Source organism: Kogia breviceps, chromosome 3 (assembly GCF_026419965.1).
Source record: "Kogia breviceps isolate mKogBre1 chromosome 3, mKogBre1 haplotype 1, whole genome shotgun sequence".
Lineage (NCBI taxonomy): Eukaryota > Metazoa > Chordata > Mammalia > Artiodactyla > Physeteridae > Kogia > Kogia breviceps.
Genome location: NC_081312.1, coordinates 99,760,414 through 99,783,091, shown reverse-complemented (window position 1 = coordinate 99,783,091; position 22,678 = coordinate 99,760,414). Strand labels below are relative to the sequence as shown.

At 39.6% G+C, this 22,678-nt stretch overlaps 3 protein-coding genes across 19 annotated transcripts in view; 1 reads left to right on the top strand and 2 right to left on the bottom strand.

Annotated features, from left to right (window-relative positions):
- Window positions 1-194: 194 nt before the first annotated feature.
- SENP8 (SUMO peptidase family member, NEDD8 specific) lies at window positions 195-21,117 on the bottom strand. Of its 2 annotated transcripts, none has more exons than XM_067029288.1 (2): window positions 9,168-9,244; window positions 195-976 (listed from the first exon to the last, which is right to left on the bottom strand). In XM_067029288.1, exon 2 carries the CDS (start codon window positions 938-940, stop codon window positions 302-304), a length of 639 nt encoding a protein of 212 aa, XP_066885389.1. In that variant the 5' UTR covers window positions 941-976; window positions 9,168-9,244; the 3' UTR covers window positions 195-301. The 2 variants fall into 2 exon arrangements, with proteins under 2 accessions (XP_066885389.1, XP_058911993.1); XM_059056010.2 differs by lacking the exon at window positions 9,168-9,244 and adding an exon at window positions 21,034-21,117 and having other exon boundaries at window positions 204-976.
- Window positions 21,030-21,983, bottom strand: LOC136793891 (proline-rich protein HaeIII subfamily 1-like). The gene has a single exon (XM_067030615.1). It carries the CDS (start codon window positions 21,981-21,983, stop codon window positions 21,030-21,032), a length of 954 nt encoding a protein of 317 aa, XP_066886716.1.
- MYO9A (myosin IXA) overlaps window positions 21,283-22,678 on the top strand; it is a 279,561-nt gene continuing 278,165 nt past the window's right edge. For 9 of the 16 annotated variants that reach the window (XM_067029281.1, XM_067029279.1, XM_067029278.1 and 6 more), the window contains exon 1: window positions 21,399-21,800. The gene's annotated coding sequence lies outside the window, so the exon portion shown is untranslated. Of the gene's footprint in view, window positions 21,360-21,398; window positions 21,801-22,678 lie in introns of those variants that run through there. The other 7 variants (XM_067029276.1, XM_067029274.1, XM_067029270.1 and 4 more) reach the window with 6 other exon arrangements.

Below are 22,678 nucleotides of genomic sequence, written 5' to 3'. Positions count from 1 at the left end.
GAATAAGCCAATGTGGATAAGGGAGACCAAAAGGGAATTAATAAGTGTTAAGATAGCTTGGTTTTAAGGTTTTGGTGCATATTTTCAAGATATTTTCACAGAACATATTGCTCTCAAGTTAGGGTTAAAGTGAAACTTTCCATTAGGATAATGCAGAGGATAACATTCTCTCAGGAAAAAGTAAGAATTCTAACCTTTCCTCTACCAGGCATCTTCCCTCAGGCACTGAGGTTGCAGCCATCCAATACATGGGGAGAGGCAGAAAGAGGAGACTTCAAAAGTCACAAATATATTTCAACAGTTAATTTTTAGCAAGTGTGGCAATGAGATCTTTCCATTCTCCTCTCTTCTTTGTGATGTACGTAGGAGTAAGTAGCTGCAACAGTGATTCTGGCTCTTGCCTGAAGTAGTTCTGACACAAGGCCTCAGTGTTACATATCACGTACATCCCACAGTCATAGCTGTTTTGTTGAGCAGGGGCTTTTTCTTCCACAAAGGCCAATTTGTCTCCTTTTCTGCCTAAGAAAGCCTCTAGTTTCTCTGCTACCTGCTTTGCATGGACTGAGTTGCTCCTACTATGAGAATCATAATGAAAAAAGGTATTTTGATCTTGGAGATAAACCAACAGACTCCAATGGGTTCCCCCAGCTGCCTGGTTGGAATTATCATTGATGGCTAAAAATACAACTCTCTTGTGAGGGAGGTCCAAGGGTTCAAGGAACACGGCGATCTCTGCTGGGTTGCTAGTGCACTTGATGAACTGGGTGACTTCAGGGCTGATGAAGCAGACATGGTCAGAGCAGTCATGAAACTGACTGTTGGCAAAGTACTCAAAGGCAAACCCAATAATATGGTCATTGAGCCAGCTTGGAGGATCCAATAGTGAGACATCTGATTGCCGCAGTAGACTGTCCATGTAACTCAAGACTACTGGGTCCATCTTGCACTGACCACGGCTGCTCAGAAATTCCAGAAGCTGAAGGAGAGGCAGAAGACAATATTTACTGTTGAATATGATACTTGGGTGTAAAATGGGGATCATAAATAGCAACTACTCTTACAAGGTTTTGGGTAAGGATTAAATATAATTGTAAAGTGTTTAGCAACAATGTCTGGCTAAGAGTAAACACTCAAAAAAACTCTAGCTTATGTGCTTTATGTTAACAATTAGTTAGAATGAAAACTGGAAATTCTGCATCTGAAATAGTAAGCATGGATTTAAAATCTCCTCTTTAAATGCAGAGATTGGTTAAAATTATAACTAATGTTTTACCAAACTCTATAGCATTAACCATATATTTGGCCCTTTAATGAATATGCATGATAAGAATGGCAAATTGTTTTTATATTAAAGATGAATTTTCAGGGCTTCCCTGGTGGTGCAGTGGTTAAGAATCTGCCTGCCAATGCAGGGGACATGGGTTTGAGCCCTGGTCCAGGAAGATCTCACATGCCACGGAGCAACTGGGCCCATGTGCCACAACAGCTGAGCCTGTGCTCTAGAGCCTGTGAGGCACAACCGCTGAAGCCTGCGCGCCTAGAGCCCGTGCTCTGCAACGAGAGGCTGCCACAATGAGAGGCCCGCGCACCGCAACGAAGAGTGGCCCCTGCTCACTGCAACTAGAGAAAGCGTGCATGCAGCAACGAAGACCCAACTCAGCCAAGAATAAACAAATAAATTAATTTTTTTAAAAAGATGAATTTTCAGAGTCCAATTTAAATGTTACTAATTACTAAGGGAAATAGCTTCCATTTCAAAATTAATTTTCAAGAGATAAGATAAAATATTGCTTCCTCGTTCCACAATGGAAAGTGACAGTGATAAGAGTAGTTAAAAGGAACTGTAATTTCAAGAACAGAAAATCATGAGAGTAATACAAATGAAATTCATTCCTGATTCTGCCCAGTTATGAACACGAGTGACAGTCTTTCCCATCTTTAACCTCAAGGGATAAGACAGAGACTATAGAAATTCTTCTGGCACTGAAAGGTAGTGTGGCACAGGAATCATGAGACCTGGGTCGAGCCCTAGTTCTACCACTGATTTGCTAGTATCATCCTGATTAAGTCATTTAACTGATTTTGATTTTGTCTTGGTTTTTGGTCATCTGTAAAAAGCCCCCAGAGAGTTGTAGAAAAGGCCAAATAACTTTACTCGAAGGTATTAAAAGAGTATAAAATGTTGTACAATAGTATTTTTGTTATTAATTGGATGATATTAGTAAGATGATTGGACAAACTGGATAGAGCTCCAAACTAATCAAAGGAAATGAGGTTTGGAAACAAATATCCATTCATATTATCTTGTTCAAACAAAGGCATGACTAACTTAGAGTGGGAGCAAGACAAGTCATATAGTAAGATTAATATATGCTCATGATCACCTGAGGTAAGGTGCTAACAGAGACAGAAATGTGATAATATAATATTTGAACCTAACAGAGGTCACTGCTATGCACTCACTTGGCAGCATAACACTATTTCTAAAAATCATAAAGCAATAAACTGTCACATACAGATTGAGAGTACAAAGCAAAGCATATTGTAAGAAAATAACACTGCTATGAAAGACTGGGCTAGAATAGTGACATCAATTTAATCCATTCTGGCCATTAGACCAGTTATTTTACCACTTGGTTACACTTAAAACAATAAAATTTTGTGACACAACCATTTTCATGTAATCAAAACCCTACAAAAACCCATACAGAAAAATAAATATACCCCTGAAGGAAAACAACCTCAAGTAATGAGGTAGCTAGGAAGCACCAAAGATGGTTTTTTTGTGCATACAATATATCATAATATGAACTATTTCAGAAGTAATACAAGGCTGTTGATGAGTGTGTATATCAATCTGTATAAAATAAGATGGCATGAATTAAGATTTTCTTAAGAAGAAAGAATAACTTGAGCATTGAGCACCGACATTAACTGGAGCCAGGAACGAAGTTAACGAGGCATAGAGTACATTTGTTATGGGTGGGCCACAAATTTGGCTCTTGCTTTTTGGCAGCTGACCAGAGAGTGTTAAGTTAAACATTCACAATGTCCATAATGTAAAAACAAAGGAATTGCTCTGGAGAGGTAAAAGCATTCTTTGCATTAAGGTCAGACAGATTTCTCTCAAGAAATTTTCATAAAAGACATGGTGTATTATAATGAATGCCCCATAATATCCTTATAAAAGATGAAACAGTTTCAGAGGACTGTTTCTTACAATGATCCTTAATATCCAGCCTCATGGCAAATGAGCAAACAGCAATCTAGTAAAAGCAGCTGTGGGAGGCTAGGTGCTCAGTTGGCTGCTGATGTGACTGAATTTAAGAATATATGAGTATGAAAAGGGAATGTCTGCATGTGCATCGAGCAAGGCTCCCTGACTCTCCCCCTCATGCCTTCGATGACTATGAGGAGTGGTAAGGGCCAGACTGTACTGCCTGGCAAATACCTGCAGACCTGCTCTCTATGCTGCCAGCTGAAATCAGACCCACACCTTAACAGCAAACCCAACTTGGGGTAGAAGTCCACAAGAAGAGTGCCTGAACAGACAGGCATCTCACCTTGGAGGGAGTGTCCACAGGCAGGGCCAAGATTTTCTTCAGAAAACAGTTTTTGTGTTTTGTTTGTTTGATTTTGAAAACATCCAACATACAGACATTGGGTCAATCAGGACTTAATTCTATTCCATACAGCATGATTGCAATAGTTTAACCTCAACAATTCTAAAGCAGATGGAACCAGACTGGCCTTTGGGCAAACCACCTTGGCCAAGAAAATGGATGCTAAACTTCATATTGGAAGACTTGAATTTTAGACTCCATTCTGTTAACTCATTGGTTATATGATCATAAACTACTTCATTTCTTTAAGACACAGTTTCCTTTTCTTTAAGGTGAGAATATTAATACATGACCTTTACAAATGGGTATTTGTCAATATTAAATGAAAAAACGTTAAGTAACTAATACTTTAAAAAATATAACATAAAGTAGTATTTCCAGATATCTATGGGTCATCAGGAAATTTACATCCTGACAACTGGTAACTGTAGTGTATCGCACTGAACAAATGTTTATTGAGTGTTTCCTATGTGCTAGGGGCTAGAAAATCAGAATGGAGATAAGATAGTCATAGTTCCTACCTTCACTGAGCTTAAGCCTATTATGTTATAATGAATACATAACGAATATATACATCTCTTTTAGTCAATAAACACCTATTGAGTACCTAATATTAGGTGTCATGGGAGATACAGATGTGTAAGGTAGCTTACACTCAAAGAAGAAACCCATAAGCCACAAATAAAATGAATGGGAATTCAAAAGAGGGAAATGGATGAAGAGCTCAGATCAGGAAAGACTTCAAGGAGAAAGTGGCATAAAAGTGGGCTCTTGAAAGGCAGGTAGAGTTGCATGCATGTAGAAGGGCATTAAGAAGGCAGAGAGGCAAGGAAAGTGCCTTTAAGTGTGTAGTCCAGTTTGTCTGGAATGAAGTTGGGAGTAGGGATATAGGTGAAGGTTGGAGGAGGATTATCAGAAGCTAACTGTTGATAGACTGATTTCCAGGTGTAAAGTGTAGAACTTAAACTGGAGAAAATGTGGAGCCATTAATGGCTTTGTCAGTGCTTTAGGAAGATTAATGATTCAGGCATAGTATACAGGATTAACTGGTAGGGAGAGAAATTGGAGGTAGAGATCAAATAGATTTTCCTTGAAAGTAAAGGTAGGAGGACATGACCTAAACCAGGCAAAATGGTAGTAGGAGAGAGGCAAGGAGGAAAAGATATTATAGACAGAGTCTCAATAAGGGATCAGGGGAAGGTAGATAAGAGAGAAGAATTAAGAAACGGTCTGGAAGTTTTCGTTGGAGTGACTGGAAGAACAATGATCCCATCATTAATGGAGTAAGGGAAAAGGAGATGGAAGTGGACCTAGCACAAGAACCAGGAGCCATTTGGAACCATTCTAGGGTCATATCCTTTCTATATAGTAAGCACTGTGCTTAGCATATCTGAGGTACAATAAATGTTTGTCAGATGAATGAACTTTTTAAAAAAGGGATTCAGAAAATACAGATTAGGAAAAAAAGGGAAATAAGGAATTTTAAGATTTTTGTATTGTCTGTAACATCCCCATTTTTGCTTTGGTTTTGTGTTTTGTCTGTTTTCCTCTGTTAATTAGTAGTAAATTCCTTCAGAATTAAGAGACCTATGTATCTGATCTTGGTGGATGGTAAGGAATACTGGGGAGACAATGACCTCCTCATAGTTCTATTTCTAAAATCCTACAAAATATAGTATAGTCATTTTCACAATGTTGATTCTTCCAATCCAAGAACATAGTATATCTCCCCATCTGTTTGAATGAAATTAGAACACTCCCTAACACCATACACAAAAATAAACTCAAAATGGATTGATTAAAGACCTAAATGTAAGGCCAGACACTATCAAACTCTTAAAGGAAAACATAGGCAGAACACTCTATGACATAAATCACAGCAAGATCCTTTTTGACCCACCTCCTAGAGAAATGGAAATAAAAACAAAAATAAACAAATGGGGCCTAATGAAACTTCAAAGCTGTTGCACAGCAAAGGAAACCATAAACAAAACAAAAAGACAACCCTCAGAATGGGAGAAAATATTTGCAAATGAAGCAACTGACAAAGCATTAATCTCCAAAATATACAAGCAGCTCATGCAGCTCAATATCAAAAAACAAACAACCCAATCCAAAAATGGGCAGAAAACCTAAATAGACATTTCTCCAAAGAAGATACACAGATTGCCAACAAACAAATGAAAAGCTGCTCAACATCACTAATTATTAGAGAAATGCAAATCAAAACTACAAAGAGGTATCACCTCACACCAGTCACACCAGTCAGAATGGCCATCATCAAAATATCTACAAAGGGAACCCTCTTGCACTGTTGGTGGGAATGTAAATTGATACAGCCACTATGGAGAACAGTATGGAGGTTCCTTAAAAAACTACAAATAGAACTACCGTATGACTCAGCAATCCCACTCCTGGGCATATACCCTAAGAAAACCATAATTCAAAAAGAGTCATGTACCACAATGTTCATTGCAGCACTATGTACAATAGCCAAGATATGGAAGCAACCTAAGTGTCCATCAACAGATGAATGGATAAAGATGTGGCACATATATATAATGGAATATTACTCAGCCATAAAAAGAAACAAAATTGAGATATTTGTAGTGAGGTGGATGGACCTAGAGTCTGTCATACAGAGTGAAGTCAGAAAGAGAAAAACAAATACCGTACGCTAACACATATACATGGAATCTAAAAAAAAAAAACCATGGTTCTGATGAACCTACGGGCAGGACAGGAATAAAGACACAGATGTAGAGAATGGACTTGAGGACACGGGGAGGGGGAAGGGTTATCTGGGACGAAGTGAAGGAGTAGCACTGACATATATACACTACCAAATATAAAACCAATAGCTAGTGGGAAGCAGCTGCATGGCACAGGGAGATCAGCTCAGTGCTCTGCAACCACCTAGAGGGGTGGGATAAGGAGGGTGGGAGGGAGACACAAGAGAGAGGGGATACGGGGATATATGTATGCATACAGCTGACTCAATTTGTTTTACAGCAGAAACTAACACAACACTGTAAAGCAATTATACTCCAATAAAGATGTTAAAAATATATATACTATAGTTCTATATTTTGGAGCCAGAAGGCTTTGAGCTCAGGATCTGACTTTGCCACTTGCTATCTGTATGACTCTGGACAAGTTATTCAGCCTCTTTCCTGGCCTCATTTTCTTCATCTGTAAAAGGAGGTAATAATAAAACCTGTCTCTCAAGAGTTGCTTTGTGAATTAAAAACACAAGTGAAAAGACTCAGCACATTGTCTGGTAGATAGCAAGCTCTCAAAAAAAAAATTGTTTCCTTCCCTGTTCTCTATATATTTGGGGTGGTAATAAAGGATCTTAAAGATTTCTTGAAAATAAAGCATCTGTCTCTTTATATAAAGCCACAAAGTCACCAAGGATAGATCTAGCCAGGGCATGACTCTGCACTCTCGTACTTTACCTTTGGCATAAGCAGAGTGAATGCTAACTCCAGAGAAAAGCAGTCTCTCAACCTGCTTTTGAGAAGCATGCTGTTAATGTGTTGTCAGCATACACAAACCTTGTGGTTACAGGGTTTAGTTTATTATATCTTCCAACTTCTGTAGCTAAATGAGGTGAACACTGAATTCATAGTATAGAGCACTTCCCAAATATTTAATTTTAACATAAGGAAGAGACTATTTTTCATATTAATCTTAAAATCCTTAAAATGTATACTACTTGAATATTTCTGTTTGTTATAAAAAACAGGGCAATTAAATAAAAATAAAAATTAATTTAAAGGGAAAATGTATAATTCAATAGGAACCATTCTGATTTCCTGCTGATATAAGTAAGGCAAGAAGCTGCAAGTTCAGTAGAAAAAACACTAGGCTGGGAATCAGTAGACTTGGGATTCAGTTCAGATCTGCAATCAACCAGTTGTTTGACTCTGGAGAAGACATTGTAAACTTCTGGGTCTCAGCTTCATCATCTATAAAGTGAGGTTTGGACTAGATAAACAGCGGTTCTAGCCAGGGATGCACGTTTGAATCATCTATGGAGATTTTAAAGAACATGCATGATCTATCTCTGGGGGGAGGGTCTGGGCACCTGTATTTTTAAGATGTTTCCAAGTGATTCTATGATTTCTAAAAGACTCCTCTAGCTCTAGGGTTGTACAATTCTAAGCGCTCATCTTTGCAAATTTAAAAATCTTCCCTTGTGGGAAGCTGCCGCATAGCACAGGGAGATGAGCTCAGTGCTCTGTGTCCACCTAGAGGGGTGGGATAGGGAGGATGGGAGGGAGACACAAGAGGGAGGAGATATGGGGATGTATGTATATATAGCTGATTCACTTTGTTATACAGCAGAAACTAACACACCATTGTAAAGCAATTATACTCCAATAAAGATGTTAAATAAAATAAAATAAAATAAAATATCTTCCCTTCCTCTTTAAAGTCTTATTGGAACAAAGTCATGCTCATTTGTTTACATATTCTTTATGGCTGCTTTTGAGCTATAAGAGCTGAGTAGCCTGCAAAGTCTAATATATTTACTGTTTGCCCTCTTAGAGAAAAACTTTGCCAATCCCTGTTTTAGACCACTATAATGTAACCTATTGTAAATGTCTAGGCTGAATTAATTTTAAGAGCTTTTAGAGATCTAATAAAGCATTGGAGCTATTTGTTAGAATATCTTAAAGGCAGTTTCCAAGTAGATTAACCTTTAACTAGAGGTGTTACTGCTGATTCAGTTGGAATTTCTGATGAGCAAATACTTAAAAATACGAATTAAAGTGGATATAAGAATTGCCTACATTAGAGATGCATAAATATTCATAAGATCAAAAATATACATGAAATTTTTAATTAACAAGCATTTCATAAGGTATGCATCAATTCTCATAACTTCTGGGAAAATATGCCTGTTGTGGTTAAAACCACAGTAGTGAGCCAGATAAGTTTTACTGTAAAGCCCCAAAGAAAACACTATCCCAGAACTGTGACTTTTATTCATTTTTTCCCCCTAATTATTCAGAAAGGGTTCCTAAAAAAAAAAAAAAAAAGGAACAGCCTCATTCAGTTATGTTTTTAACCACTACAAAGCGCAAAGCGCAGCTATTTACTCATTTTAAGTGAAGATTATAACAGTAGTTTTGAAATGCAGTTCCCCTTTCCCCTCCTCACTCCCTTCAGTTTTTGTTTTAAATTGTATCAAACTGCAAACACTCACAGATGTGGTCTGTGCTCCTCTAACTAGATACATGGCTATGTGCCAGCAGGTACTGACAGACAAAAGCAAACAAACACACCCACACGCGGAAAATCAAACATAGGCTAATAATCCCAGTGCATCTTCCTAGAGCTTCAATTTCACTAATTTTTGGGGAAAAGAGCTAAGCAATTTAATCTTAAATATTGATATTTTAATATCTTAAATACTTAAAACATTTAAAACAGTAACTTACAATATCTTAATTAACATAAACATGGACATAATGTAGCAAAATGCAAAATCAGCATAGATTTTTAAAGTAAAAAATTTCCAGAGAACTTTTGCACCTGAGAAAGGCGATTTTCTCTGCTTCATTCACCCCACTCTGCTGGCTTGGATACTTCAGTGGAACAGTTTAGTTACTCTCCATACTTGATAGGCCTGTAACATAAACCCCTAATTCTTAGGAACCAGATTCCCTAAAAATTAATAAAGACAAGAGCAAAACCTTATGCTTTAGCAGCTTAAATGTGTATAGGAGCAAGGCAATTATTGAAGCAAATTTATTCATTTGGTCAAAATACATTTATTGGTGTTTTCTGTGTGCCAATTTTGCCTATAATAATTAGACTAGAAATTGAACCTAATATTATATAATGAAAATATAGACATCATCTCTGAGCTTTCTATTTTCTTCATACCTCCTCTCCAATTGATAAGTCCTATTGATTCTACAGCCAAAATGTTCTGAACCTGTCCAATGGTTTTCATCTTTACTTCCATCACAGTCAAGTCCATCATCATTTCTTATCTTGATATAGCCTAACAGGTCTCCATACTTCTACTATTGACCCCTCCAGTAAATTCTCCATACAGCTGTCAGAGTAATTGTTTAAAATTTGTCAGGTCACACCTGTCCTGTTTAAAACCCTCTGGTAGCACACTATTACACTCAGAAAAAAAAGTGAATGCCCTGCCCTAGCTGCTTACAAACTTCCTGCATGATCACATGCCCCCCCAGTCACCCGCTCCAATCTCATTTCCATCACTCTTCTCCTTGCCCACTAAGCTCCAGCCACACCAACTTTCTTTTTATTCTTCAAACACACCATGCTTTTTTTCTCCTGAGGGCTGGGGTACTAGCTGTGCCTGAACCTTCTACTGGTTGGCTCCATGTGTTGGGTAGATTTCAGTTTAAATGTCACTTATTCACAGTGATCTCCCATGATCAGTCAAAATAAGAGGCCACCCGTTACTCTCTTGTCCTCTAATTTCAATTCCTTGCATAGCACTTGTGATTGTCTGACAGTTTTTTCATTTATTTGTTTCTTGATTAACACTCCCCCTTCCCCAGGCCAAAAATGTAAGCTCCATGAGCACAGAGAATAAAGGACCTTGTCTGCCTAAACTTGTTTACCACCTTGGCTCCCTGGGCCTAAAACAAAACTTGTCGGGCAGACAATAAATAATAATTGTAGAATAAATGAATGAATAATGGAGTATGGATCGTAACATGATATATGTCATGTTCTGCAGAGAAATTTTCACCTTTATAGAGTCTTAGATGTGTAAAGGCCTTTACTATCCCTTCTAGTCTAACTTCCTACTCCATGCAGGAATTTTTCATTTCTGCTCTCAGGGAAAAATGTGCAGGAGCCTGACTTACAACTAGCTGTGTAATACTGGAGCAGAAACAGATAAATCAATGCAACAGTACAAAAACAAATCCATGCATTTTAGAAATTTTAAATATGATGCTGAAGACATTATAAATAAATGGGAGAAATTTATGGATTATTCCATTTTCAATGAACACTATGTTCTATAGCAGTGCTGTCCAGTAGGACTTTCCGTGATGATGGAAATAAATGTTCTTTATCTGCAATGTCCAATATAGTAGCCACTAGCCACACGTGGCTACTGAGCACTTGAAAATGGCTAGTGAGACTGAGGGACTGATTTTATTTATTTTAATTAATTTAAACTTAAATTGAAATAGCTACATGTGGGTAGTGGCTACTATTTTGGACAGCATAGTTCCATAGGATTTCATAGGTATTTCTGGAAAGAAAAAAGATTATGTGGTTAAGTAAGTTAGGGAAATGCTGCATCCTAAAACTCTGTATTGTTGATTGATAATGCACACAAGCATATTAGAGGCTACGAGAGATTCTGCAATAAAGAAAATTAACTTTTCTTGGTCTGATTTTTTTCCCAACTCATTTGACCAATGAAATCCTTTTTATGTTTGTTTTGGTATATTATCTATTAACACCTTATTGTCTGTGCAGTGAAGTTTGGGATATGCTAACTGGGTAATTTAATAAATGGCACTGGAACAAGTTGTTAATCATTCAACTAAAAAATGAAGTTAGATCCCTACTTCAGACCTCATAACGAATTATATTTCAGATGGAGTGAAATTTAAATGTTAAAAAGTGAAACAAAAATATTAAAAGAAAATAGAGCTTAAAAAACACTTATATAACTGGTCAATAAACACATGAAAAGATACTCAACACCTTACTAGTAATCAAAGAAATGTAAGTTGAAGTAAGATTTCATTTTTTACCTGTCAAATTAGCAAAGATGTGGAAAACTGATAATAACCAGCATTGCTGAGTAACTATGGGAAAATGGGCATTCTTATTGTTAACAGAAATGTAAACAAATGCAAGCTTTTTGAAGGATAATTTGCCATTATATTTTAATATTTAAGAAATGTCTATAGGTAGGTATTACACTTTCAGAAATTTATCTGAAGGGAAACATTAGGATATGTGCAAAAATTTAACAGGGATGTTTACCACAGCAATAGTTATAACAGAAAAATTGGAAACAATCTCAAAGTTTAAAAGAGGACTGGTAAATTTAAATAATAGGATTTCCATTCAATGGAATACTTTGCAGCCATTAAAAAATGAAGTTGTAGAGGGCTTCCCTGGTGGCGCAGTGGTTGAGAATCCGCCTCCAGATGCAGGGGACACGGGTTCGTGCCCCGGTCCGGGAAGATTCCCACATGCTGCCGAGTGGCTGGGCCCGTGAGCCATGGCCGCTGAGCGTGCGCATCCGGAGCCCGTGCTCCGCAACGGGAGAGGCCACAACAGTGAGAGGCCCACGTACCACAAAAAAAAAAAAAAAAAAAAAAAAGAAGTTGTAGAAATAAATTTGACACAGAAAGATGTTCATAATACGTTATGGAAAGAACGGTTATATAAAAATCTGTACACAAATATACACAAAAATAGTCAAGAATGATAGCCATCTAAAGTTATACAGTTTTCTTTAAGAATGGAATTTTAATACTTTTAAACTTTTTTCTTTTGATATTGACTGCTTAATTTTTTCCCCTTTCTTTTTATAATGAGCACATACCAGTAAACACAGCTATTTTCATTCAAGAAAAAAAAAAAGTACCACCTCCCACTCTTACAGTGACCTAAAAATGTCTGTTTCTTCAACTCACTGGTCTCATTTTTGTCCTCTGGAAAAAAACAGTAAGTCTAATCTCTCTTCTACAAAACTTCGAACACAAAGATTTAAATATAATCTGATGTTCATTAAAATTAGATTACGTCCAACTTCTAATGAATGATTCCCTTTGCAATTTCACAAAAAGAATCACATCCAAGACCAAATGTGCTTTTCATGGCAGCATAAGCGGAAAAATTTTCAGGAAGGAAGTTGAAGCCTTATTTTTTGGTTTCAATTTCCCCTAATTAAACGTTTCCTTTTAATGCTAGCCTAAACCATCCAGAGATTTGTATAAAGTGGCATGTTAAAAATTACCATCAAGATTTTACATCCCTATTGAAGACAGAGATTAGATTTTACTCAACCCTGCTATCTTCAGTGCTTGAAAACACAAAATTGTTATAAACATAGGAAGATTTCTCAATTTTATAAATTATTTATAAATTTGAACAATATTCCTCTAACATGAATATTTTACAAATAGAGGAATTCAGCTCTCAAAACAGAAAAACCGTTTGGTACGATGATGATGCCTGGTAACTCCACAGCCATAAATTCCATTTGGCCCTACCTTGGGCCAGGGAGATAGACTAAGTAACCTTTTAGAATTTCTTCTAGCACTGAGGCTCTCCATTTATTGTTCTGTTACTTATTAGGCATGGCTATCAATGGCTACGGGGTCACTGACCAGAAAAAGAACTTTATTCTTAGTCTACCATTTCTACTTCAAAGGTTCCATCTATAACTGTGTCACTTTTTTTTTTCCTTTACTTGGTGTAAACACCAGCCTTTTCTTAAAATGATTTTGTTTTGCTTAAATTTTCTGAGAAATGACTTAATACAATTGCAAAATTTAAAATGACTAGGACTGTAAATAGTGCTTGGGGAAGAAACTAGATTTAATGAGAGGTCTAAGATATTTTACAAAAGAGTAGACAGAATTTTATTTAGTATATAGCTAATATATCCTAGCTGATAAGATGTGGTCAAGCTAAAGTTATAATCTGCCTCGTTTCATAAATAATCACTGTGTTTAACCCACAGTAGCTATATGCAAGCATTTTGTTTGAAAGAGTATAAAAAAGCCATCATCTTTTATTCTTATTTGTCTTCTAGTTTTCAAAGCCTGGTAAGTTATTTTTTTTCATAGATAGTTAAGAGGTAAATTGTTATTACAAACTCCTATATAATGGGTTTCAAAAATGTGCTTGGTGTATAGCAGGTGCTCAATAAACATTTAATGAACAAATGGAAGAAACAATGAATTTATGTTTTACAGTACTGTGCTGACAGGAAAACAGTGTCTGATGGGACCCGATTATGACATATAGAATTCTCTTAGCAATTTGTCTTTAAATGTTAATTAATATGAATACGTGTGAGTCATCTGACCAGGTCTGAATTATATATTATTAAGTAGGACTAAACATTTCCAGCAAATATATATTCTAGCTGCTAATGTAAAGTGCCAAGTTGCTGCAACAAACAGTAGTGGGAAAATTACAGCCAGCTAAGGCCAGAAATCCACAAGCTATTGTTTTGAAGGAATTTAACTTATCACACTACTCTGAGAGAGCATTTATTTATTTTTTGGCCCTCAGGGAAGGCAGGCCTACCAACAATTTTTAAACCTACAATATAGATGCTCAAAAATAATAACTGTAACCAAGACAATTTTTTTCAGTATCATGACTGTATTCCAGTGCTTTTATAACAGATGAATGTGCGAAAGTGTAGTCATCTAATTGGAAGCCAGAGAAAGGAACTTTCAGAGATTTTCTGTAAGTAATAAAAATGCTTAAAATCTCTCATAAGTTTCAAGTATTCTCTCTGCTTTAAGAGAGATCTATTCCCCCTTCCCTAAAAAAGGAGACAGATGAAACTCAAAGTCTACATAAACTTGATTTTCTATCTGTATTGAACCATATCATTACCCAAACGGTCTCCAGTAAGTAGATGGACAAAGTGAATATAAGCTAGTCATGCTGAAGAAGGTAGCCTCTCAGAGAATCTGGGTCAGAAAAGTTAAGTAACTTTACTAATTTGGATTAGTAATACTTGGACCTCAAATTCAATTTTTTGAATAATATGGTTAAAAAAGCACATTATTTGGAGAGTAGCTGGGATTTGAGCAGTAAGTTCTATATAGTCTGGCAATGGTCAGTTTCCAAAGAGATGGGTTACCTGGGCCTTGAGGACTTCCTTTCTGTTTACTAATGCATTTTACTCATCCAAGACGTTTAAGGAATTGGCAAGGAGAGGGGTCTGGACCTTAAACAGTAAGAAATTTAGGACTTATAGATGTAGATGGAATTCAGCCAAGAAAGGCCTTAGTAATATCCAGGAACCTATATAAGTGGTAAAGCCATTGCTTATCCGAAGTTCTAACATTATAATTTATAACATAAAAGAATGGGCTAGCCTCTTGACAACGTAAAATGCTAACTGATCTCTACACAGGTGTGCGTGTCCTTGTTGAAAGGTATGAAATTCAGTCCAATCTTTTTCTTTAGATTGGTCACATTGGGAAAATAAAGGAACTTAGCAGACTCTTTGGAGATCACTTTATGATAAAACTTATTTTTAAAAAAATTTAATTATTTATTGGTCTAGTCTCTTCATTCCTATCTTTTGATGATCTAACCTATACATTACTGCTACATTATTTTTCAAACAGAACTCTAGTTTCATTATTCTTCTCCAAATTTTTAAACATTTCTCCATTGTCTACCAAAATTAAGTACAAACTACAGCATGGCATTAAATTATTTCCACAAAAATAGCCACAACCTATCTTTCCCAATTTATTTGCTTGTACTTCTCCCACATACACAGCCACAAGCTCAGTTCTCCTGCAGGCCCAAATTATTAGGCAACAGTGGAGTAGTAGTGGCTACTGCAACTAACGTAAAGGAAAAAGAGAAGAGCCAGTTCCCCACTCCCACTCCAACTGAGAGGTTAAGAAGTGAACACTGCTCAAGTACCTTTCCGAAACACAGACTTGATCTGTCATGCTCTTGCTTAAAACCATTACAGTAAGCTTTTTATAAATCTAGAATTCATGGGCCAGGAGGTGGCGAGAATTAAGGGTTCCATGAACTTGGATTGGGGAAAAAAATTGCATCTTTTCAATAAACTATAGCTGAAATTTAGCATTTTCTTCACTAAGTGTAGGCAATAATCCTCAGTGGTATTAACAGTCCCTAGTCTTTGTCACTATTAGAAATATATTTTCATATCACATTAAAGTTGTTGCAGTTACCTCAAAATATAATTTATACTCATCACTATTTTGAAATTACATAATTAGACCTGCTGCCAGATGTTATTTAATATGAAAGGAAGCACATATATAACTACATCACACATTTGTTTTAACATTTTTAAAACTTTCAATAAAAATAATTTCATTTACGTTTCTATATATTTTACTTTATACATTTAAAAATGAAAAAGGAGAAGTAACAACTGACACTGCAGAAATACAAAAGATTATTAGAGATTACTACAAGCAACTCTATGCCAATAAAATGGACAACCTGGAAGACATGGACAAATTCTTAGAAATTCACAACCTGCTGAGACTGAACCAGGAAGAAATAGAAAATATGAACAGACCAATCACAAGCACTGAAATTGAAACTGTGAGTAAAAATCTTCCAACAAACAAAAGCCCAGGACCAGATGGCTTCACAGGAGAATTCTATCAAACATTTAGAGAAGCGCTAACACCTATCCTTCTCAAACTCTTCCAAAAGATAGCAGAGGGAGGAACACTCCCAAACTCATTCTATGAGGCCACCATCACCCTGATACCAAAACCAGACAAAGACGTCACAAAGAAAGAAAACTACAGGCCAATATCACTGATGAACATAGATGCAAAAATCCTCAACAAAATATTAGCAAACAGAATCCAACAGCACATTAAAAGGATCATACACCATGATCAAGTGGGGTTTATCCCAGGAATGCAAGGATTCTTCAATATATGCAAATCAATCAACGTGATACACCATATCAACAAACTGAAGGAGAAAAACCATATGATCATCTCAATAGATGCAGAGAAAGCTTTTGACAAAATTCAACACTCATTTATGATAAAAACCCTACAGAAAGTAGGCATACAGGGAACATTCCTCAACATAATAAAGGCCATATATGACAAACCCACAGCTAGCATCGTTCTCAATGGTGAAAAACTGAAACCATTTCCACTAAGATTAGGAACAAGACAAGGTTGCCCACTCTCACCACTCTTATTCAACATAGTTTTGGAAGTTATAGCAACAGCAATCAGAGAAGAAAAAGAAATAAAAGGAATCCAAATAGGAAAAGAAGAAGTAAAGCTGTCACTGTTTGCAGATGACATGATACTATACATAGAGAATCCTAAGGATGCTACCAGAAAACTACTAGAGCTAATCAATGAATTTGGTAAAGTTGCAGGATACAAAATTAATGCACAGAAATCTCTGGCATTCTTATACACTAATGATGAAAAATCTGAGAGTGAAATTAAGAAAACACTCCCATTTACCATTGCAACAAAAAGAATAAAATATCTAGGAATAAACCTACCTAAGGAGACAAAAGACCTGTATGCAGAAAATTATAAGACACTGATGAAAGAAATTAAAGATGATAAAAACAGATGGAGAGATATACCATGTTCTTGGATTGGAAGAATCAACATTGTGAAAATGACTACACTACCCAAAGCAATCTACAGATACAATGCAATCCCTATCAAACTACCACTGGCATTTTTCACAGAACTAGAACAAAAATTTCACAATCTGTATGGAAACACAAAAGACCCCGAATAGCCAAAGCAATCTTGAGAAAGAAAAATGGAGCTAGAGGAATCAGGCTCCCTGACTTCAGACTATACTACAAGGCCACAGTAATCAAGACAGTATGGTACTGGCACAAAAACAAATATAGATCAATGGAACAGGATAGAAAGCCCAGAGATAAACCCACACACATATGGTCACCTTATCTTTGATAAAGGAGGCAAGAATATACAGTGGGGAAAAGACAGCCTCTTCAATAAGTGGTGCTGGGAAAACTGGACAGCTACCTGTAAAAGTATGAAATTAGAACACTCCCTAACACCATATACAAACATAAACTCAAAATGGGTTAAAGACCTACATGTAAGGCCAGACACTATCAAACTCTTAGAGGAAAACATAGGCAGAACACTCTATGACATAAATCACAGCAAGATCCTTTTTGACCCATCTCCTAGAGAAATGGAAATAAAAACAAAAATAAACAAATGGGACCTAATGAAACTTAAAAGCTTTTGCACAGCAAAGGATACCATAAACAAGACCAAAAGACAACCCTCAGAATGGGAGAAAATATTTGCAAATGAAGCAACTGACAAAGGATTAATATCCAAAATTTATAAGCAACTCAGGCAGCTCAATAACAAAAAGACAAACAACCCAATCCAAAAATGGGCAGAAGAACTAAATAGACATTTCTCCAAAGAAGATATACAGATTGCCAACAAACACATGAAAGAATGCTCAACATCATTAATCATTAGAGAAATGCAAATCAAAACTACAATGAGATATCATCTCACACCGGTCAGATTGGCCATCATCAAAAACTCTAGAAACAATAAATGCTGGAGAGGGTGTGGAGAAAAGGGAACACTCTTGCACTGCTGGTGGGAATGTAAATTGATACAGCCACTATGGAGAACAGTATGGAGGTTCCTTAAAAGACTACAAATAGAACTACCATACGACCCTGCAATCCCACTACTGGGCATATACCCTGAGAAAACCATAATTCAAAAAGAGTCATGTGGGCTTCCCTGGTGGCGCAGTGGTTGGGAGTCCGCCTGCCGATGCAGGGGACACGGGTTCGTGCCCCGGTCCGGGAGGATCCCACATGCCGCGGAGCGGCTGGGCCCGTGAGCCATGGCTGCTGAGCCTGTGCGTCCGGAGCCTGCGCTCCGCAATGGGAGAGGCCACAACAGTGAGAGGCCCGCGTACCACAAAAAAAAAAAAAAAAAAAAAAAAAAAAAAAGAGTCATGTACCAAAATGTTCATTGCAGCTCTATTTACGATAGCCAGGACATGGAAGCAACCTAAGTGTCCATCAGCAGGTGAATGGATAAAGAAGATGTGGCTCATATATACAATGGAATATTACTCAGCCATAAAAAGAAATGAAACTGAGTTATTTATAATGAGGTGGATAGACCTGGAGTCCGTCATACAGAGTGAAGTAAGTCAGAAGGAGAAAAACAAATACCGTATGCTAACACATATATATGGACTCTAAGGAAAAAAAAATGTCATGAAGAGATTAGTGGTAGGACGGGAATAAAATACAGACTTACTAGAGCATGGACTTGAGGATATGGGGAGGGGGAAGCGTAAGCTGTGACGAAGTGAGAGAGTGGCAGGGACATATATACACTATCAAATGTAAATTAGATAGCTAGTGGGAAGCTGCCGCATAGCACCTCTGTGCTTTGTGACCACCTAGAGGGGTGGGATAGGGAGGGTGGGAGGGAGGGTGATGCAAGAGGGAAGAGATATGGGAACATATGTATATGTATAACTGATTCACTTTGTTGTAAAGGAAAAACTAACACACTATTGTAAAACTGTTATACTCCAATAAAGATGTTTAAAATAAATTTAAAAAAAACCAAAAAACATTATTCTGAGATAAGGTCCACAGGCCAGGCTGCCAAAGTGGTCCATGACATAAAAGAGGTTATTTTATTTTTACCTTTTGTTATTTATACCTATTAATTGCTTATAGTATATAATGTAAACACTTTAGCATGGAATTCAAGGCTCCTCATTAACTGTTCACACCCACTTTATCATCTTTATCTCTGTCCCACCCCTACTTTTCATACTAAACTCTAGTCATACCAGACAATAGTGACTCTCTCTTATCTGGTGGCAGATAGGTTTTTGAATTAACCCTACTTAATAGACAGTAGCCATGCACTGGCTTGGGCTTTGCCTTACCCAGACCTTCTCTGCCTGCCAAGCGAATTCTTTTAAAGGTCTGTTTTCCCTAATATTACGAGGTCCTAATAGGGCTGAATCTTTAATCTTTCTCATTCCTAACGTAAACGATCAATGAAATGAATATAAAAGACAGATTCTAAATTGGCAAGGCACTGTGTGTAGTAATAATCTCTAGGGGAGTGAAGTTAGTCTCTGAATCTCATAAATTCGCCTAGCTCTGATCTTTTTGGGGATAGAAACGAGGAGGCCCTTGAGCTCTAAGGCTGGATCCCCAGCTGATAAATCTTGGAGGAAGGGGAAAGAGCAGTAACTGAGGTGGATCTGATTAAGACTGAAGAATGGAAATGTGCTGAAGGGAAAGGCAGGAGTGACTTCTTCTCCCATTTCCCAGAGCAGTTATTCAAAACTATCATCACTCTGACCAAGCGTCCCATTCCATCTCCAACTTTCTCTCATCAAATGACTCCCATTTTAATGTTACAAAGTCAACTCTATCAACCTTCTGCCTTCCCCTACTTCCCATCCTCTCCTTTGCTCTAGTTTAGTGGTTCTCAACCCACAGCATTAGTCTCCTCAGGAGTTTTTTTAAAAAGAAACACTGATGCCTTGCCTGAGTTTGTTTAATTGGCCTCAGATGGAGCAACTGCATTGGTTTTATTTTTTAAAAGCTTCCCAGGTGACTCTAATGTGCATACAAGATTGAGTTCCACTAGTGTTCTTGGTTCTGTAAATTAGCTATTATCACCCATAAATTGTCTACTTCTCGGTTCCATGGTACACTTTTATGCCTAACAGTTTCCCATCTTAAAAGAACACACCGTTGTGGCCCACACGCTTGCCCTTCATCTCATCACTTTATTTATTTATTTATTTATTTTTGTGGTACTCGGGCCTCTCACTGTCGTGGCCTCTCCCATTGTGGAGCACAGGCTCTGGACTTGCAGGCTCAGTGGCCATGGCTCACGGGCCCAGCCGCTCCACGGCATGTGGGATCTTCCCGGACCAGGGCACGAACCCGTGACCCCTGCATCGGCAGGCGGATTCTCAACCACTGCGCCACCAGGGAAGCCCCCATCTCATCACTTTACAACGATGTTTCTTTAAAGGGTAGCCTACACCTGTATGGTTTTTACCAGTTACGTTCTATGACTTTTTACTCTTCCAGCCAGTACTGGCATATGCTTTTGTACCCGTCATTCCCTCTGCTTCTATCTCCTCTCATATTTCTTTGACCAGCTACTGCTCACTAGCCTTTTAACACAAATTGAGTGACCCAAAGGTTACCTTGGAAAGGGTTTCCTCAAGTCCTTCTATACAATCATGCTCAAAGTATCCTGTGTGGTTTTTTTTTCTATTACAAATTTACTTTACTACCACTGCGGATTCTCTCATCGTCTCGACATAACAGCATTTCAGAAAGCTGAGACTATTTCATTTGCTTCTGACTTTCTGGAGTCTAACTCCTGGAAACCACTCAGTGAAAAAAGTCTGAGTAATGAATGAAAAGAAAGGCTAGGAAACGGAGGTCTGGGGCGGGGAAATGAGGGGGAGGGCGTGTGTGAGGAAACGGGGTGGGGAGGGCTAACGGGGTGGAGCTGAGAACCCTGCGCCAAAACTGGGGAGGGGGCAAGGATACCCTAGATCTGCGTGGGCGGTAAAGCGGTCCCCGGCCCAGCCACACCGACCAGCAAACCCAAGTGGGGAGCAGGCTTCTTACCTGCCTCGGGCCTCACCACCCCAACCAGCCTTCAGGTGGCTCTCTATTGGCCGGAAAACGAAAGCTACGGTCGCAAACCCAGGGTTTTCTACCCCAACATTGCGACATTCCTCTCTAGTAAAAAGAAAATCTAAGGCAGAGTTCCCAGCTCTGCCGTAAGGTGAGGAAGAAAAGTTTGGGCGGGGCCGCCTGGGACGGATGAAATGGGGAGTGTCCGCGCAAGCGCATGCTGTACTCTCTGGAGGCGTCACGTGCGGGGGCGGGGGCGGGGTCGGGGGCGGGCGGACGGACGGGCCAGCTCCGGCCGGCGGTAGGGGGCGTGGGAGGTAAGTGCGCGCGCTTGCTCTTCTGCAGCCGAGGCGCGCGGGGCGGGGCTTTGTGCGCGGGGTCGGGGGCGCGCGGGCTGGAGCGGAGGGGCTCGGGGCGGCGGTTGGCCGTGGCTGCCGAGAGGCGGCGGAGGAGGCACCGGCGGCACCGGCAAGAGGGGGCGACAGCGGTTGAGGTGGTGGTCCAACGCGTGCTCTCTGGGCGGGTGCGGCGGGGGATGTGCCTGCCCAGGCCGGGCGGAGTCTCTCTGACAGGGCGGGGGATGCGCGGCGGCCGCTCGCCCGGACCCTAAGGCAGCTGGGCCCAATCTCCCGAAACCCTCCGACCCTCGGTCGTCTCGGCCTCTGCTGTCTCCTCCGGCCTGACCCTGGGGCTGAGGTTGGCAGGCGGCTTCCGCCGAAGAGGAGGGGGCTGCGGTGGCCACCGCGGCGGAGCCCGAGGTAAGACCCGCCCAAGCCGCCCAGCGGCCCTGCGGCCCGGCCCGGCCCACGTCTCAGTCGCTCTCTGTAGCTTTTGCGGGGCCGCTCCGCCCCGCTCCGGCGGAGACGCCCCGCGAGCGGGTCTGCCCCGCAGCCTCCCTGACACCCGATCGCTGTCCGGGGTCCCCCGTAGACCCCACCCATCGTATCTTCCATTGACCAGACACCATTCCGGCCCTCCAACCTCTTTAGGGATTCTGTCACGGGCCCCCCACCCCAGCACACCCTACTGGAACCTCCTTCAGAGTCTCTTCGGACGCTTAATGGGGCCTCGAGACTCTGTCACATTCTTCCGTGAGCTGACCCGGGTTTGTCACTGTTCCTCAGACCCAGTTACTGCCACCCCCTAACCCATTGCTACGCCCAGTTCCAGGGCAGAGCCATCGTGCCCACCCCTCTTCTCTCCCCTCCCCCACCCCCACCCCCCCACCACAGCTCACTCACCGCCCAGCCGACTAGCTCTTCCTCTACCCAACTCGGCTTTCAGATAGTCTGCTTCGTGATGCTCTTACCTCCCAAGAGATCTGGTGTCAGCCCCTCTTTAGACACCATCAACAGCGGCCTCTCCCCCCCGCCAACTCCTACTGTAGCCTCTCCCCCAGACCTCTTGTCCTTAGGCAGACCTGATTATCTTTCTCCCCGCTCGTGATCCTTTCTTTGGTTGGAAGGGCTTTGCCATGAAATCCTGAAGGGGTGTTTGCGTAGCCTAGTGTATTCCCTCCGGTGGGGCTTAAGGGGACCAGCTGACACCCTTGTTTGGAGGAGTTAGTCTGGTGGCTATAGAGAGAGGAAGAGGGAAGAGCATGGAAGCCCCGGGCAGGGGGTGTGTGCTGTTGTAA

Bases quoted from the DNA above. Each gene is read 5' to 3' on its own strand.
- SENP8 (XM_059056010.2), bottom strand. From the start codon at position 940: ATGGACCCAGTAGTCTTGAGTTACATGGACAGTCTACTGCGGCAATCA.
- LOC136793891 (XM_067030615.1), bottom strand. From the start codon at position 21,983: ATGGGTGGGGTCTACGGGGGACCCCGGACAGCGATCGGGTGTCAGGGA.